General features: G+C 35.6%; 1 protein-coding gene across 1 annotated transcript; it reads right to left on the bottom strand.

Annotated features, from left to right (window-relative positions):
- Positions 1 to 6,451: 6,451 nt before the first annotated feature.
- On the bottom strand, positions 6,452 to 17,721 carry LOC132562434 (glutamate receptor 4-like). The gene is made up of 7 exons (XM_060227175.1): positions 17,629 to 17,721; positions 11,106 to 11,138; positions 9,623 to 9,820; positions 9,062 to 9,294; positions 8,402 to 8,472; positions 6,898 to 7,643; positions 6,452 to 6,592 (listed from the first exon to the last, which is right to left on the bottom strand). The coding sequence occupies exons 1-7, from the start codon at positions 17,719 to 17,721 to the stop codon at positions 6,515 to 6,517; spliced, it is 1,452 nt and encodes a 483-aa protein (XP_060083158.1). The 3' UTR covers positions 6,452 to 6,514.
- Between the last annotated feature and the right edge of the window lie 1,673 nt (positions 17,722 to 19,394).

Here is a 19,394-nt window from a genome sequence, read left to right on the forward strand (position 1 = left end):
ACATGATTTAAAATTCCCTCTTTCCTAACCATGTTTACAGGATGTTTGTTACATGTCTACCAGGATAAAATAACGCTGCGTGCGCATTGATACAAAAGTATTTCCATAAAAGTTAGTACATAAAATGGGTTTCTTAATTACTGATGGTTTCACATTTGAAACATATTAAGTATGATATAAAATGCATTACGATTTGTAAGTCATCATAAGATGTCATCTGATAGTTGCTGACTCAAACCGGTTGAATGTTGCTTTACACCAGATGGTGTATATAATAACTTTAAATGTTTATCGTTGAAATTGCTTTTTCTATGCAATCAATGTTTGCTAAATACGGGCGTGGAAAGTTTTTCTTCGAATTTGATAATCGAATTCTGTATAGTTAACAGATTTTAATTTGATTTTTATTTAGTACTATATAATCCAGTGATTTTTATGTAATTATTTGTTTTTTCTTTATTTTTACATGAGAGAGATTCAGGTATCGGTATTCCAGGTGAACCATTGCTTCAACCAAAGAGTGCGGAATATACCATGGACACGTTACGTGATTCCGGAATTTCTAAATGCAAATCGCGTGAAGACATTCCCTTGATAGGAATTTATCATACAACGGACAAATCTCACAGCGAGGCTTACGCCGATTCCTCCACTGATCGCGATAACAATACTTCGGAGAGACATCCGAACGTGTACGAAGACTATGTGATAAGTACACAACTATTAAATCCTGATAAGACTGTTTATGTCCAATCGAACAAGGAGGTAAACTCTGAGAGGAGTGACGAACACAATGCGTCTGCTGACCTGGGACCCGAGAACAGGGAGGGTACACCAGAAACAAAGATGTTACAACCTGAGGACTTGTCATTGAAGGAATCACTGTCAATATCGATGCCTGTAGTGGAAGAAACTCCCTATATTTCAGAGGAAAAAATGTCTAATGTGGTACTGCCGAGACACCATTGTATTGACGGTAGCAATGCGAGTCCCGTGAAACCTCAAAATGAAATGGGTGACTACATGACAGCGGCTATATAAGACAGCAGTTAGGGAAATTATGAATTAATGCATTAATTATCATATCTGTGCTATTGAAATGTTTAACGAAAATATCAGTGTAATAATTGGAAGCATGAAAATGTAAATATGTGTTTCGTGTGTCGTGTTTAGATCATTTTCATTGTAATGTTTATTGTGATAAGTTTACCCTAATGTCTTTGCTTACCATTGTGAATGGGTTTCCATTTGCAAAATGTTCATTTCAATATTTTATATGTATAGTGATAGTGGAATAAGCTGCTTTTGCAAGGTATACATCTTTTATCTTCTTTCATGGCACTTTTAATTTAAATGTATTTTAACATGTATTTTACAAACGATATATACACAAATACTTATGTATACAGCATCAATTTGTTGTATTGTTAAGTTATGTATATTTCAAAAGTGTTAACGAGGATTTTTGTTTAAAGATTAATTGTTCTATTTGATCAGGTGACCAAGGTGATTACCTCTGGTCAAGTTCAGTTTTAGATATCCGTCGAAAACCTACACTTTGTAGATTCTTTTTATTTTTTTATATTGTCAACGTCTTACTCATGGATTTAGCTTACCACGTTAAAAATAAATATTTTGCCAAGCACTTGCTTTCAAAGAGGCATTACGAATTCTTTCCATGTAAGAGACATCCGGAATATCTCTAAGTTACACGTATTAGCTAATGCATTAAGTGATGGTTTAGAAATGTATCATGACGTACTATAATAGCTTGGTTCAATAACAATCTTCGGCGACACTTCTGTTTTACTGTGCTATATAATGGGCCATCGGATTCCTGTTAAACTTCCTAACTGCATCAACTTTAACGAAATGACAAGAACCGGAAAACTGCTCTTTATTCGCGTACAATATCTGCATAGGATTTTCCATATAGCTTATACAGGAAGTATGATTTTTGATAGATAATGATAGGCGTTTTTTCCCTACTTGGAGTGAAATGGTGAACAGTGCATGTTATCATTAAAATGTACCCAATAATTTCAATAATGAAGAATGTAACTCTCCCATGTTTAGCTGTTTGTTGACTCTTATAGGACATTGATCCACATCAGAAAAAGATCGTGTTTTAAGATCGTTATGAAAATAAAAGTTATTAAGTTTCTATAAAATAAATAAGTGAGTTGAAAGAAATGAAAACACGAGTATATGTGATTTTTTTAATGTTTAGTTTTTGCTACCTGAAAATATTTGTCATTAATTTCGCCCAATTTGAATTTCCTTTACTCGCATCCTAAGTTTCAACATTTGAGGCTATATACACCACAGGCGAGTATAAGAAGGGCGGAACAGCTGTATGAAACAATTTGTTTCTTACTTAACCCTTTTATCAGTTATGCACGGAATAGTGTTATTGTTTTCTCAGTGCCGTGAAGTACCATTACAATTTTAATTTTTCACATAGAAAGGGAGGTGCACGTATGTGGGAAATCGGCCTACACAGTATTTGACATTATATGTAAGAATGTGCCGTATACAATTCTGGAGGCATTTAAAATCCCGAGGTTAGACTTAACCTGTATGCGAAGTTTTAATTCATGCAAATAGTGGTGCGGTTCAGAATAAAAACATGACTAAACGGTCTTAGGAAAATCATTATTATATATCAAAGATAATGGATTTATTTCATTACAGATTAGTGTATCTTCCAATCTAGATTTTAACATTTCTTTCGATCACAGTAGATTTTCCCAACTCTCTCCATAAAATTTAGACCCATAGCATTAGCATACTTTCCAGTTATATCAGGACGAAACAGCTGTATGACGAAGTTTAATTCCTTTTTTTTGGCTCAACGTTTTATAAATCTAATTTGTTTCAAAAGGTGCTAGTCATTTGTGTATCTTTCGTACAATCTGAGCACCCCTGTTTCTTATTTATCACAACAGAGATAACCCAATATAGTATATTACCTTGATGCCTGTTTGTTGTTGTGAAACAAAATGACCAGAAACCGGAAAGATTAGAAGAATATTGTTAAACAAGTGACCGTAAAACATTGATAGAGTGAACGGTTTAAACATCTACAGGTTGTAAAAATAGTGTAATTAGATTACCAACACATCGATAACGATCTATTACGGTGGATGTTATCGCCCGCTGAGTAGTCAAGGAGTGGAAGTTTAATAGTATACTGATAAAAGGTAATTATATATTTAGTGGCACGTGCAAAATACAAAATTAGGAAGGGCAGGAATGTTTTGTTTGTTAGGTGTGTATACATAATCATTAGGCTTATCATGTTTTTACACCTTGGTAGGTAATTAAATTGTATCCCTGAAACGGATGAAAGTGATCACCTGACGCAATGTCAATCATCAAAGTTGCTTTCTTTTTTTGTCTCGATAATAGTATGCTGTCTGTCGTAGCCTGTGATCGACTTTACATGTGGTTGCGTTAATTCCTTATGTCCTTAGAGACGTGTGTAAGCAGAAGAAATACTTACCTGATGAATACATCTCTAATAGATAAGTGAGACACAAAGGGAAATATCTGCTTTCTTTTCATGTAAACATTGAAATAGAATATATCCCAGACAAGAGGGTGTGTTTTATTGAAGGCATGAACCGGCCGATGCCCACTAAATAGAATGTAGCCCGAAGAGGAGGATGTGTGTTTTGATTGAAGACATGAACCGGCTGATGACCACTAAATAGAATGTATTCCGAAAAGGAAGGTGTTTTTTTACTGAAGGCATGATCTAGTCGATGTCTGTCAAATAGAATGTACTCCGAAGAGGAGGGTGTGTTTTCTGCTGAAGACATGAACCGGCTGATGACCACTAAATAGAATGTACTCCGAAGAGGAGGGTGTGTTTTCTGCTGAAGACATGAACCAGCTGATGTCCGCTGTTTATTGTGGCATTCTACCAATAATATGCGTTATTGGGACATTCGGAAACGCACTGACGTTTTCTGTGTTTTATCGAGAAAAAAAGAAAACGTCCACCACCCACTTACTGTTAGGACTAGCTCTAGCAGACGAACTGTGTATGATTGGACAGGGATTTTTTACCTTCATACAGATACGGAATTTATACTTCAAAAAACAACTGAAATCGTTAAACATAGATAGTTTCTTCATGTCACGTCTTGTTTTCTCTTTTGAATCGGCTTCTAAAACGTTAACTGTTGCCATAGTAATAGAACGGTGTCTGGCTGTTTTTCGTCCATTTCTGATACACAGATTGTGTTCTAAGCGTGTCGGATTCATTGTGACGGTATCAGTGTATTTAGCAACATTATCATCGTGTTCAGTGGAGCTGTTTCAAATCGATGTTATTGGAGATGATTCGTCTTTTTCTACCTACGAGTTGGCAATAGTAACGACAAGTGATGATAACACATTTATCGATTGGTATAGTGTTGTGTTACATTTGGTGTACGGAATTTTGACTGTCTTACTGATAATGGGATTAAATGTCGCCATCATTACCGGAGTTAAAAAGGTCCTGTCAAATACAACAAAATTAACATTGACGAAAAATAGACGTCGGTGGCAAAAACAACGGAAAATAACCCGTATGTTATTAACGATGAGTATAACTTACGTCGTGTGTTGTTTACCAAATGATGTGTGCTATGTGATATTGGTATGTGATAAGAACAAAATTATCGCTTACGAGGGGAATTTTTTCTTCCAGTCGATTTTGCTGCTAACTTATTGTTTGATGGTGTTTAACAATGCTGTAAATTTCATTGTGTATGCCCTGACAGTGAAGACCATGAGACGTAAATACATTAACACATTAGTATGCTGCTGTGGTCGGTATAGAAGGAGCAACTTCCATTCGTCTAGACTATTTACTATTGTCACATCACGTGTGTAACAACAGTTGTAGAATTCGTATGGAATCTCTTTTTTATGTGGATATAAATATATAATCCTTTGGTGTTGTTTCATTGTCCATAGCTAACTTAACAGTAGGTACTATCTAGCTATGTAAGGAATATATTCAAATGAGTCTGTAACAAAAATATGTTAACACAACATAATTCCAAATTCAACATGGAGTAAAACGAAGGCCAAATATATTAAAACCTGGAATTTAAGTGTCGACTACCTAATCACCGACATCCAAGATTGGTTAAATCGGAAGTAAGTAGTGCACTATGAACTAGTAAACAACATGACAATCGTGAGCTTAACTACAGTAGTGTACTAATTATCTCATTATGATAAACCTATTCATTGTAAACTGATCAGTGACAATGACGTCACTTTACGATAATAGTTTAGTTGACTACATTAAAGTTGGTCACTGTTCAAGAAATAATATTGACGGCAATGACATTGTTTATGCAATATCTTAACGTTGTAATCCGAATGATTTGGTTTTTAAAAAAAAAATATTGGTCAGGGTTCAACGAAGGTGTTCGAACGGTATAACTATGTCGGCAAAAAATTTAACTTGCTGTTTTGATAATAAGATAATCGAAATAAGATGATAATTATTGAATTTCAAAATCTTAGTAGTTATTTAGTAGCGTCCAGTGTATTGTAAACGTGGTTATATCTGCGGGGGTTAAATTCGCGATTTCAATAGGCAAACTGTTTTCTTATGTTGATATTTGTTCTAGGAAGGATGTCATGGCATTTTCAGTTCTGATCATCTTCCGTATTAGATATTTCCTTGTTTAAATATCATTCATTTTTCTTTTTATCTAGAAATCATAATTTCATCTTGTTTAAATTTTATTTTTCAGAAAACGATTAACTAAAAGATGAAGACAATTCATCCTTAGCTTTGTTTTACTGAAGTTTGAAATATTTGATGTACAATAACATATTTCTTTTACTAAGTCTTTATTATAAACTATTGCTAATTGTGCCTGTTTAAAAATGATGACGCGCATGATTCATGTAATTATTGGACAATTTCGTTGATAATTATTATTGGTAAGTTAACATATGAAAAAAAGAGTTATATCAGTGTGGTATTGCACATAATTCCCATCATCCTACTTTGAAATTCCTTTCTTGTTCTGTTCAGCAAATACACTGTTCGTCCTATAAATCTCCATGATCGTAACAATCACACAACGGGTTTTATTAGTGTTTTAGCTGAAGTCAACGGAAACAACAGAAGCAAGTCGATGTGGACTGGAGGGTTTCATTTGGTATGTTGTCTAGTGTTGCCAGTCTGATGATTTAGCATCATAATTGATTATGTGTAGAACAAAAACGCAGCATCCCTTCAATTTCCTACGTACATCCCTATTCACTGACCGTTCAATGGTTTCCAGTATCCATTTGTTATATCTGTTACTATGAACGCATATCTGTCGACATTCACAGATTCCTTCTATTCAACCGTGACGATACAGCTTGAAGTATTCGAAGCGGATAGCCATTATTTACTGGTGAAATCCATTCCGTGAGACACACTGATTACAAGGAAAATTTGTTTCTCTTGAGGTAGAATCAACAGCTCTTATAACCTTCAACCTTCAGTTCATTTAATGACGTCACTTCCTGATTCGATTTCAATGCCGTCACTTCGGTCATGGTATTCAATTCGGAACATCTTAACCTACAAGTAAAGGTGAGATAATGGGTCAATGATTACACAGTTTAAATATATGGATTGCTGTTATATCTTGTTAAAACCATTCAATTAAAAAATTGTCAGTATGATTTCATTATGCAGACGTTTAAATTTACCGATAGATTTAATTGTAAAATATACAGATAAATTAACATACAATTACAAAGGAAATGAAAACTCTAAATTAATCCATCACGACAAATATATCCTTATTTCAAAGTTAGATGTAATACTGACTTCGGAAAAACAGTCAGATTTGGAATGAGGGTCCAGAACTCGTAAATACTTACCTCTTTCGATTTTGGGCGATAAATTTCCCAAAACATTACAAGAATGCTAACCACAATCCCGCTGTACACTAGGAGTAGTGGTATTACGAAGCTCTTCACCGTTCTCTCGCTATGTACAGCCAATTTATTGTCAGTAGTATATTTATTTGCATGCGCATAAGGAGATGCAGTCTCCGAATACTTTCCACATGGTCCACTTAACCATTTATCACGCAGCCTTCTTAACTCCCCAATGGATTTCAATGTCAGGATAGCAATGTCAAGGTCATGACATATGCTTAGTCCAGGCCTACAAGCGAAAGAATGAGACATGTCCCCAAGTTCCTCGCCTACAACAATGAGGTCACATGGTTCTTTACTTGCAACAAAGTACGCAAAATCTGACTCCATAATCAACGCCTGTTGTTTGTTTGTACTTTTTCGCAAATCATTAATTGCTGTATCTAAATCACTGTATCTTGTTTTTTTGCCCGATCTAAGATGGAGTTCTATTGACTTTTCCAAAGGTTGCGCTGAGTTTTCAAAATATTTACAAGCGAAACTTTTGTCCAAGCAACTGTAGTTTATATCTGGATGATTCAGAAGTCCCTCAAACGTGACGAAAGGAAGATACTGTCTCTCTGAGGTGGACAACTTAACCAATATGCTCGTCAGCTGTGCTGTGTAGACTGTCACCGATGATATCATAAATATCTTGGAAGAAACCGACAAAATCCAGGCTGCTTTTGATGTACACATTTTTTTCTCTGAAAGAAAATTTAGCCTTCTACTAATTTCATGTTTCAATCGTTCTCTAGAGATTAGGCTATTTTGGAAAAAACAAATAAAAAATTTCAAAAAAGACCATATTGATTTATCTTTGTATTTACATGGTTGTATCTGTGTGGCTGCCTAAGATTAGCGTTACATTACTTGAATAAGATGGGAGATAACTTGTTTTATCATATGTATATCGCGTTATGTGTTTGCCGATTAAACATCAATCTTTTCTCACAGACAGAAAAGTTTTGTTACAGAGAATGCTTGTGTCCTTTTACACTTATCGATGTGATGCCTTACAGCCAATCACATGGCTACGAAGTACTCTCCAGAATAAAGTTATAATAGTTATAATAGTCACAGTAGACAGCCAGCTAAGATTTGCATGATGACTGGAACTTAGAATTGGTGTAGAACAGATCGGAAGGCATAAGGTTCACATCTAGATTTTTTAAAGTTCTTGCCATCGAGAGTTCACAATTAAGGCCCTTAGCATCACTATTAATTCATTATTTGGCTCAACTGTAACTAATTCAAATATTGTGTTAAAAGGTCAATTAACTTAGTGTTTTTTGTACAAACTTTGACAAATGATAGATACAACAAATAAGAGATTTGGACAAAATAGAATAGATATGTCTAACATTCTTTAAATAAAATGAAATTGGATTTATTTTAAACACATTTCAAATATTCCAAATCTTCCAATACAATAAAATACTTTTTGTCATCACCATGTACTCACCGTTTATGTCAGTGCAGTATTCATATTCGTAGTTTTTCTCATTGGTATGTAGTTTCTCTTTAGGATTAAATCTGTGGAAATGAAAATAACTTTCAATCCAGTAATACATGATGTAAGAAATATTAGGTGTGAAACATCGTGTAAACACAGTGACAACCATAGATTATTAGCTATATGGTTAGTACGAGGATTACCTATAACAAACTAAGTGAAACTAATAAATAAAATTATGAGAAAAACCAAAGGCAGTATAATGATTGAATACATAACTTATTGAAAATATAGGATTACCGCTATAGCGGATATTACAAATCTTATCTCGAGTTTTAATGGTATCTTTTGTACTTCTGTACTTTATTTTCCTCCCTTTTGCAGAATTTTCCCAAATACAACAATACAGTAGAGTTAAATACATTTCAATGCATTATTTACTGTCTTCTGTTTCCCATTCTTTCAATTTTGTTCTTGTTCTTGGGGCCGTCTAAACCTCGAACAAACGCAACTTCGACATATCTTAGGTTGAGACACCGGAGTAGGTGTAACAAACTCAACTTCGACATACCTTAGATTGAGACACCAGACTAGGTGTAACAAACTCAACTTCGACATACCTTAGGTTGGGACACCGGAGTTGGTGTAACAAACTCAATTTCGACATACCTTAGGTTAAGACACCAGAGTAGGTGTAACACGACTGCTGTGATGAGAACCAGAATCCATACACCAACACTGAACGGACGAAGGAACAGTTCCACTTGGTCGCTAGACGTTTGCGTGTTTTCAGGCCGCTTGACCAGCACTCTAAGTCCCGCGCTGGAAAATGGCTGCGAGAAATCTACTATACGGGCCCGATCAGCTGTGACGGTCAATGGTCCGGCAGCTATATCCGATTCCTGAGAAAAGAAAGCATCCTTTTCCTACTTTGTTCATATCAATTGTTGCAACGGAAACAACAATGTAACTAATAAATCATAAATCCAATTTTAAAAATGGAACTTTCAATGGAGCACGTACGTATATTTTTCATAGATATTAATTATATGAGAAATAGAATCTCGCAATGTTGTACAGGTAACATGAAATTTATCAAAACCGCCAATGCCACTCTATATTGCTTCGATTCTGAAACGACTGAACTTAGTTAATGTTTTCAATATTACATCGACACTCGTATAAGTTTCTCAAGTAAATAAGACAATATGATGTCCTAAAGTTCCGTACATTTCTTTGAAGTTCGCCGATCATGCCCGTCCAAGTTCCGTCATCTCTCCTCTCGCCGAATTCGTTATCACCGACGTGATTAAGTGAGAACTTAACATCAAGTATTTGAGAAATCTGATGAAGGACGTCTATTATCAATCCTTCAAAGCTGTTCGGTCCTTCAGGTGATCCCGGCTTCTGGAAAATATACGGCACCTCCTGCAACATAGTGGAACATTGGAACTTAAAGTGTAGTATACATGTTATTGAGGATTTGTAGGAGTGATTTTATTAGTATCAATATTAAGCCATCACATATTAAATTGTATTGAACATAATTGATCTGTCTACATGTAAGGCCAGAACAATAAAAATCTGCGTTCACCCATTCCCTTTGAAAATCATTAATTTTATAATATCTTTACGAAAGTTAACTTATTGTAAAATATACTTATCTGAAGAAAGGTTAAATACATGGTTTAACTAAACGAAAGAAACGAAATAGAGACAAGGACGTACAATTGATTCATGACATGAAGATAAGAGACATATCAGTTATTGGTTTCCGTTTTGTAATGTGCTAGCTTCAAATTGAAATCCAAATTTTACGATGTCGGTAGTATTACCAATAGAGTGATCCAACACATCTGCAGTAGACGCAAACGTAAGAATACTTTGTCAATTCATATATCTTTTTAGGAAAATAATTACTTGGAGAGAATTCCGGGGGTAACAAATTGCCACAGCGAAAAATACCATTTTCCAAATAGTAATCTTCATTGACTAGACGTAAAGGGAACGCATCACAAACATTACTTTTTTCAATATTCACACTATTTCATTATTCACACAAGATGTTTTATAAATAAAGAAACAACAAAGAATATACATTTTTAAAGGGGAAAATAACAAAATATAAAGACAATGAAAAATTATCGTGGAATAGTATGTTAAGAAAAAAACATGAAACGATTATGTTAACATGTGCTAATGACCTGTCAATATTTTTACATAGCTGTGTCAGACAAGCTGTCGGTACTTTCAGTGGTATGATGTAAGAATTACAGACAACAATTTTCTTATTTGTGAATGTTTCTAAATATAATAAAACGGACTGTGTGATAGTTAAACCTGACCTCACGTCTGTGAAAGGTGTTTTTTGTATCATATGACATGATGACATATGATTAGCCACAATATGTGATAATATGATGATACATCTCACCTAGTGTTGTGTTGATTCAAATATATATTTTTTATGAGAGGCAGCAGCTGTTTGGATCAATAGTAGAAGAATTAATTAATATCTGTAGTTATTATCGTGTTTCCCCAGGACACGTTATATTGAGGGAATATGGGACTACAACACAGCAAAGCAAATTGATTTTATACACGAGAAAAATATCTATGTAAATAATCAAAACATGATTACTATGTAGAATGGTAGTTTTCAGTTATACTCTAATATTTTGATGCTTTCTGTGAATTTTCATAGCATGCTTACCTCTTTTACTGTAACTCTGTAAACTTTTCTTCCCTGCAAATAAGCACGATAAAACTCATTCGCTTACATAAAATATAGCGAAAATCAAAATAAATCATGACAAAATTTTCGGTACAATGGTAGAACAATAAACATATAAAATAATTGATAACCAAGTGATACAACCCCGACATCACATAAATAATCATCACTGTCTGATATTCCAAAAGATAGTACGGTATTGTTATTTCATTTTCAATCTCCATAATCATTTCATGCTAACATCTGTTCTTGTGTTCCTGCAAGATTCCAACATTTCACAGATGCAATCTCATCTCATTTGTCATTTTTAAAGTTTGCATAATGATCTCATTTTATTTCCTTCAGTTTCGATTCCAAAGGATTGAACTTCAGACGGGGCCTATCTATGTACGATATGATGACAGAGTATTTGATGCTCATTAGTATTCCTATTGTAGCTACGTTTTTGTAAGCCTTGTACTCATTTGGGGACGTGTCATGACTAATTTGCATTGATATATATTTACACATTGGGTGTTGTTGGTGAAGCACAAGAAGCGTACCCTTCCGGAACACTTGGCTTTGATAACTTTTAATCTAAGGAGCCGGATTGTCAATATTTCATTTGTTAATATGTTGCTGTAGTTTAAACGAATTCGACTTTTAACTAAAAAATTGTTGATAAGTCGGTTCTTCGTGTTTCGCTTTTATGCTTTATTTTAGACATACCTCCTTAACTCCCCATTGAACATTTTGTAAGTTGTATAACGGTAAAGAAAAAGAACCTTTTCGTTACGAGAAAATGTCCTGTAGTTGAGATATATTCGAAAAGACAAAAGACAATGACAATTAATACATCACCATCCAGTAATTAAGTTGAAGATCTAGATAAACCCAAACTCTGATTATAAAAGAGAAAATTCCTAGGCCCAATTGATGAGTTAGATAAGATACAACAAGATATTACAATAATGTATTGCTACAAGTTTTCAATTAATAGCAAACACAATGAATATCTTTCGACATCGGTAGGTAAACAGTGTTGTTTGAGATTAAAACAGATCTTATTTGCAGCATCATAATGTCTCCATAATCCTATATTAGTATACCCATCATAATGTCTCCCATCCTCTCTACTATACCCATCATAATGTCTCCCATCCCTATCATCATAATGTCTCCCATCCTCTATACCCATCATAATGTCTCCCATCCTCTATAGTATACCCATCATAATGTCTCCCATCCTCTAGAGTATACCCATCATAATGTCTCCCATCCTCTATAGTATACCCATCATAATGTCTTCCATCCTCTATAGTATACCCATCATAATGTCTCCAATCCTCTATACCCATCATAATGTCTCCCATCCTCTATACCCATCATAATGTCTGCCATCCTCTATAGTATACCCATTATAATGTCTCCCATCCTCTATACCATCATAATGTCTCCCATCCTCTATAGTATACCCATCATAATGTCTCCCATCCTCTATAGTATACCCATCATAATGTCTCCCATCCTCTATACCCATCATAATGTCTCCCATCCTCTATAGTATACCCATCATAATGTCTCCCATCCTCTATAGTATACCCATCATAATGTCTCCCATCCTCTATAGTATACCCATCATAATGTCTCCCATCCTCTATACTATACCCATCATAATGTCTCCCATCCTCTATAGTATACCCATCATAATGTCTCCCATCCTCTATACCCATCATAATGTCTCCCATCCTCTATAGTATACCCATCATAATGTCTCCCATCCTCTATAGTATACCCATCATAATGTCTCCCATCCTCTATAGTATACCCATCATAATGTCTCCCATCCTCTATAGTATACCCATCATAATGTCTCCCATCCTCTATACCCATCATAATGTCTCCCATCCTCTATAGTATACCCATCATAATGTCTCCCATCCTCTATACCCATCATAATGTCTCCCATCCTCTATACCCATCATAATGTCTCCCATCCTCTATACCCATCATAATGTCTCCCATCTTCTATACCCATCATAATGTTTCCCATCCTCTATACTATACCCATCATAATGTCTCCCATCCTCTATAGTATACCCATCATAATGTCTCCCATCCTCTATACCCATCATAATGTCTCCCATCCTCTATAGTATACCCATCATAATGTCTCCCATCCTCTATAGTATACCCATCATAATGTCTCCCATCCTCTATAGTATACCCATCATAATGTCTCCCATCCTCTATAGTATACCCATCATAATGTCTCCCATCCTCTATACCCATCATAATGTCTCCCATCCTCTATAGTATACCCATCATAATGTCTCGCATCCTCTAAAACAATCATAATGTCTCCCATCCTCTATAGTATACCCATCATAATGTCTCCCATCCTCTATAGTATACCCATCATAATGTCTCCCATCCTCTATACCCATCATAATGTCTCCCTCCCATACCCATCATAATGTCTCCCATCCTCTATAGTATACCCATCATAATGTCTCCCATCCTCTATAGTATACCCATCATAATGTCTCCCATCCTCTATAGTATACCCATCATAATGTCTCCCATACCCATCATAATGTCTCCCATAGTATACCCATCATAATGTCTCCCATCCTCTATAGTATACCCATCATAATGTCTCCCATCCTCTATAGTATACCCATCATAATGTCTCCCATCCTCTATAGTATACCCATCATAATGTCTCCCATCCTCTATACCCATCATAATGTCTCCCATCCTCTATAGTATACCCATCATAATGTCTCCCATCCTCTATACCCATCATAATGTCTCCCATCCTCTATAGTATACCCATCATAATGTCTCCCATCCTCTATAGTATACCCATCATAATGTCTCCCATCCTCTATAGTATACCCATCATAATGTCTCCCATCCTCTATAGTATACCCATCATAATGTCTCCCATCCTCTATAGTATACCCATCATAATGTCTCCAATCCTCTATAGTATTCCCTATAGTATACCCATCATAATGTCTCCCATCCTCTATAGTATACCCATCATTATGTCTCCTATCCCTATAGTATACCCATCAGAATGTCTCCCATCCTCTATAGTATACCCATCATAATGTCTCCCATCCTCTATAGTATACCCATCATAATGTCTCCCATCCTCTATACCCATCATAATGTCTCCCATCCTCTATACCCATCATACCCATCATAATCCTCTATCCCATCCTCCCATCCTCTATAGTATACCCATCATAATGTCTCCCATCCTCTATAGTATACCCATCATAATGTCTCCCATCCTCTATAGTATACCCATCATAATGTCTCCCATCCACTATAGTATACCCATCATAATGTCTCCCATCCTCTATAGTATACCCATCATAATGTCTCCCATCCTCTATAGTATACCCATCATAATGTCTCCCATCCTCTATACCCATCATAATGTCTCCCATCCTCTATAGTATACCCATCATAATGTCTCCCATCCTCTATAGTATACCCATCATAATGTCTCCCATCCTCTATACCCATCATAATGTCTCCCATCCTCTATAGTATACCCATCATAATGTCTCCCATCCTCTATACCCATCATAATGTCTCCCATCTTCTATACCCATCATAATGTCTCCCATCCTCTATAGTATACCCATCATAATGTCTCCCATCCTCTATACTATACCCATCATAATGTCTCCCATCCTCTATACCCATCATAATGTCTCCCATCCTCTATACCCATCATAATGTCTCCCATCCTCTATAGTATACCCATCATAATGTCTCCCATCCTCTATAGTATACCCATCATAATGTCTCCCATCCTCTATAGTATACCCATCATAATGTCTCCCATCCTCTATAGTATACCCATCATAATGTCTCCCATCCTCTATACCCATCATAATGTCTCCCATCCTCTATAGTATACCCATCATAATGTCTCCCATCCTCTATAGTATACCCATCATAATGTCTCCCATCCTCTATACCCATCATAATGTCTCCCATCCTCTATAGTATACCCATCATAATGTCTCCCATCCTATATACCCATCATAATGTCTCCCATCCTCTATAGTATACCCATCATAATGTCTCCCATCCTCTATACCCATCATAATGTCTCCCATCCTCTATAGTATACCCATCATAATGTCTCCCATCCTCTATAGTATACCCATCATAATGTCTCCCATCCTCTATACCCATCATAATGTTTCCCATTCTCTATAGTAACCAACATAATGTCTCCCATCCTCAATAGTATACCCATCATAATGTCTCCCATCCTCTATACCCATCATAATGTCTCCCATCCTCTATACCCATCATAATGTCTCCCATCCTCTATAGTATACCCATCATAATGTCTCCCATCCTCTATAGCATATCCATCATAATGTCTCCCATCCTCTATAGTATACCCATCATAATGTCTCTCATCCTCTATACCCAATGACGAGATAACGGAAATAAGTTTACCAAAACAGCTCAAAAAACACATACAGTAATTGAGGAATACCAAACAGAGAGAATAAAATAAATCAGAGGAAGATTGTAATATCAATAACAACGTTTTCTTAGTAAAACACAGCTACACAGATATCTGTGACGGGAATGAGTAATGAGCTCGCTAATTGAGTTGTGAAGAGAAGCTGTTTGTTGCAGAGGTCCTGTTTCTGGGAAACACGTTATATATGTAAACTATTTTATATGTTCCATCCGTCTAACACTGTAAACAAGTGATATTTTAATACATATATCAACCCATGTGTTCATGAAACATTATCGCAAGTCAATTACATCACAAACAGACACAGTAATACTGGTGCCTTCATGTTACATCATCCGCCATTTATCTTGTTGGCACAAAAACGATCTTATTACGCGCACATCTTCACACCAAAACAGCACAAATACGGGCTCGACATCACACATAAAAAATATACGGACATAAAACTGGAAAGCCTTTAAATCAACAACGCCAAACTATCTAATCATATCTATATGTCAGACTTGTTAATATCCCAGACACTACAGAACGGCGAACGCACGTATCATGCTACCTATTTAGAGCGAGATGAGAGCTCGTGATATTTTGTATCACCTTGTCTTGCTGGTGTAACAGAGACGAATGGTAACTAATGAATTTTTTTTTGTGTGTGTGAAACAAAGATTACGACAACATACATCTACAACCATTAACAGTGACAATGATGTATCTAAAACATTGATAATTATATTTGAGGCACCACTCCATCAATGAATTCCGGGTGACGCCGAACTGTATGATCAATAGAAATATATCGGGGTTCGATGATAAAGCCCTGCACATCAATTCTACTTGAAATAAAATTTGGAACATGTATAATTGATTTGATGTTTTTTTTAGACTATCTATGGATACAAGTCTATGACATCCGCATTATTTGTTTACTTATAAACAGCTTTCGTCTTATACAATTATTCGAAATACGTATCCATTTTTCTTAGATTTTTCATTTAATAAAATCTATTAAGTACATTTACATATAGACATGAATCAACAGAACCACGTTCCTGGAGGGTTTCTCTTCTTAGCAGAAAACGGGTGAAAAAAGGTATGTCTGGGCGAATCACGTACACTGAAGTTCCCGTATGTTAATCTTCTGAATTCACCTGCCCCGACCAATGTTGTTTAAGAAAATATTAGACCTGGGCGTAACATAACCCGACAGTGATAATGTGACACACGGATGACCTCCAGTTTAATTTGGGAACATGCTGACTGGCAGGAAGGTAACGAGAATATATTGTTCGAGAAAACCTTTCCTAGGCTTAGAATTGTTCTAATGATGAAATACACTACTCATGTAGAATTCACAGTCGTCAGAATCCCAGGCTCCGTGTTTTTAGAATTCAAACATGTTTAGCGGCGATAGGTTAGCTCACGTCTATTGTCAGTTATCATATATAAAGGAAATCATGTTTATAACATATTCAACATTACCGAAAGAACGTTGACAATAGTACCGGTTTATGAGACAGGTAAAGAAACCACACACTAAGTTTTTTTTCTCACAGTAAGAGACCATACAGACTCTGACCGACTATAATTGTCAGGTGTGTAACTTTCCATGAGTATGACAGGATACATATTTGTTTAGAGAATATATCACCAGTGTCATATGAAATAATAAATATTGATGCATACAACACATATAAGGAAGTTTATCAAAAGTTCCTATTTAAATTGTAGGTACATTTGATAAAATTTATAATGATTTTCATATGGAAATTAGTTTTAATTTAATTTCATATTAACAAAATAATGATATAGATCTATTGTATTAGAGCTCGTGTGACAGATATAAGGTACATTCTACATCAACGTACTACAATGTTAAGTACATGTATGTTGTACTGTGTTAGTATAGACATAGATGTTCTCTTTAAACATCAAATCTAAGGGGTATATATAAACCCTTATTTACAATGCAGAACAGTCTGTTACTGAATCAACACCTACCTGTTGTGTGATAGCCAGGACGGATACGTTACTCCATAACACAAGATGTAGCACCAAGCATAGTGACACGCCCGGACCTCGGCACTGCGCCATCTTTAATTAATTACTGGTATCCTTTGTCCCGCCGTGTTGTTTTTGATTCACTGAATGCTCATCCGTGTTAATGCGGTATTACAGCGATATGTAAATGAGATAAAATGATGGCTTTATTGAGGCAGCTGTCAATGTGGTAAGCCCAATATGTAAATTATGATGTGTAGCGGAGATGAGGTCAACTATTCAAGCGGGAAATATTTCGCGTGGTGATTCAGCGATAAGCAAAACTGAACAAATTTTAGAAGTTTGACCTTTTCTGCAAATGAAATGTAGATAAGTTTGGAAATTATGTGCATACGTAATACAAGAAAATATATGTGTATGTGTTCAGAATGCAGACAGCGTATGCTAGGGTCTAATGTAGATTCACGACACTTGTGTGGTTAGTTTCAAAGGCAAGTCTCTGTAGATATGTTTTCATCTAAACTGGCATTTTATCTTTAAATTCTTAAATCAGGTTGTACGTTAAGTAGGTTTGAAGCATGTAATATTTCTGTAATGAAATAATGAGAGTATTCAGTGCATCTAAACAACGTATTAGAATGGCAGTATAGAATCAGCTTCTATATATGTTAATTTCAAATAAATTGTTATGACACCTTAAGTATCAATCAATCAATCAATCAATCAATCAATCAATTAATCAATCAATTAATTATTCAATAAAACAAATCAAACAAGTAATCGATTGATTGGTTTGGAGGGGATGTTGGTTGTTGAGTGAGTGCGGGAGTGCGTGAATGGTTTAGAGGGAATGTTGGTTTGTGTTTGTTGTGAAAGGTGTTTGTCTTGTTTAGGGTGTCGGTTGTTTGTTTGCTGGTTATATGATCGGTTGGCTGATTTTTTCGCCTCCTCTGTTCCGCCTATTTCTTGGTTTTGTCTGACCGATGATATTCAGGATTCTGCTTGCGTTCAAACAACATAAATCATAGTGGTAATATTATCTGCTATGTCACGTTTTAATGCGTGAATAAATACAAAGCAGTTAAATGATAAATTAAAACCGTGTAATTTAAACGTTAATGGTGCGAGTTGGCGAGCTGTGAATTACTGAAAGGTTCTATGTACTGTAAATATGTAATCACAACAGAGCAATAGATGTTGTTACATATCAAACTAAGTCCCAGCAGTAGATATGTCCTAATATAGGTAACTACATCCCAGAAGAAGATATGTCCTAATATAGATTACTATGTCCCAGCAGTAGATATGTCCTAATATAGGTAACTATGTCACAGCAGTAGATATGTCCTAATACACGGTAACTATGTCACAGCAGTAGATATGTCCTAATATAGGTAACTACGTCCCAGCAGTAGATATGTCCTAATACAGGTAACTACGTCCCAGCAGTAGATATGTCCTAATATAGGTAACTACGTCCCAGCAGTAGATATGTCCTAATACAGGTAACTACGTCCCAGCAGTAGATATGTTCTATTACAGGTAGCTACGTCCCAGCGGTAGATATGTTCTAATACACGGTAACTATGTCCCAGCAGTAGATATGTCCTAATACAGGTAACTACGTCCCAGCAGTTGATACGTCCTAATATAGGTAACTATGTCCCAGCAGTAGATATGTCCTAATATAGGTAACTACGTCCCAGCAGTAGATATGTCCTAATATTGGTAACTACGTCCCAGCAGTAGATATGTCCTAATACAGG

Source organism: Ylistrum balloti, unplaced genomic scaffold (assembly GCF_031769215.1).
Source record: "Ylistrum balloti isolate Yb309-2 unplaced genomic scaffold, AGI_CSIRO_Ybal_v1 Utg371416, whole genome shotgun sequence".
Lineage (NCBI taxonomy): Eukaryota > Metazoa > Mollusca > Bivalvia > Pectinida > Pectinidae > Ylistrum > Ylistrum balloti.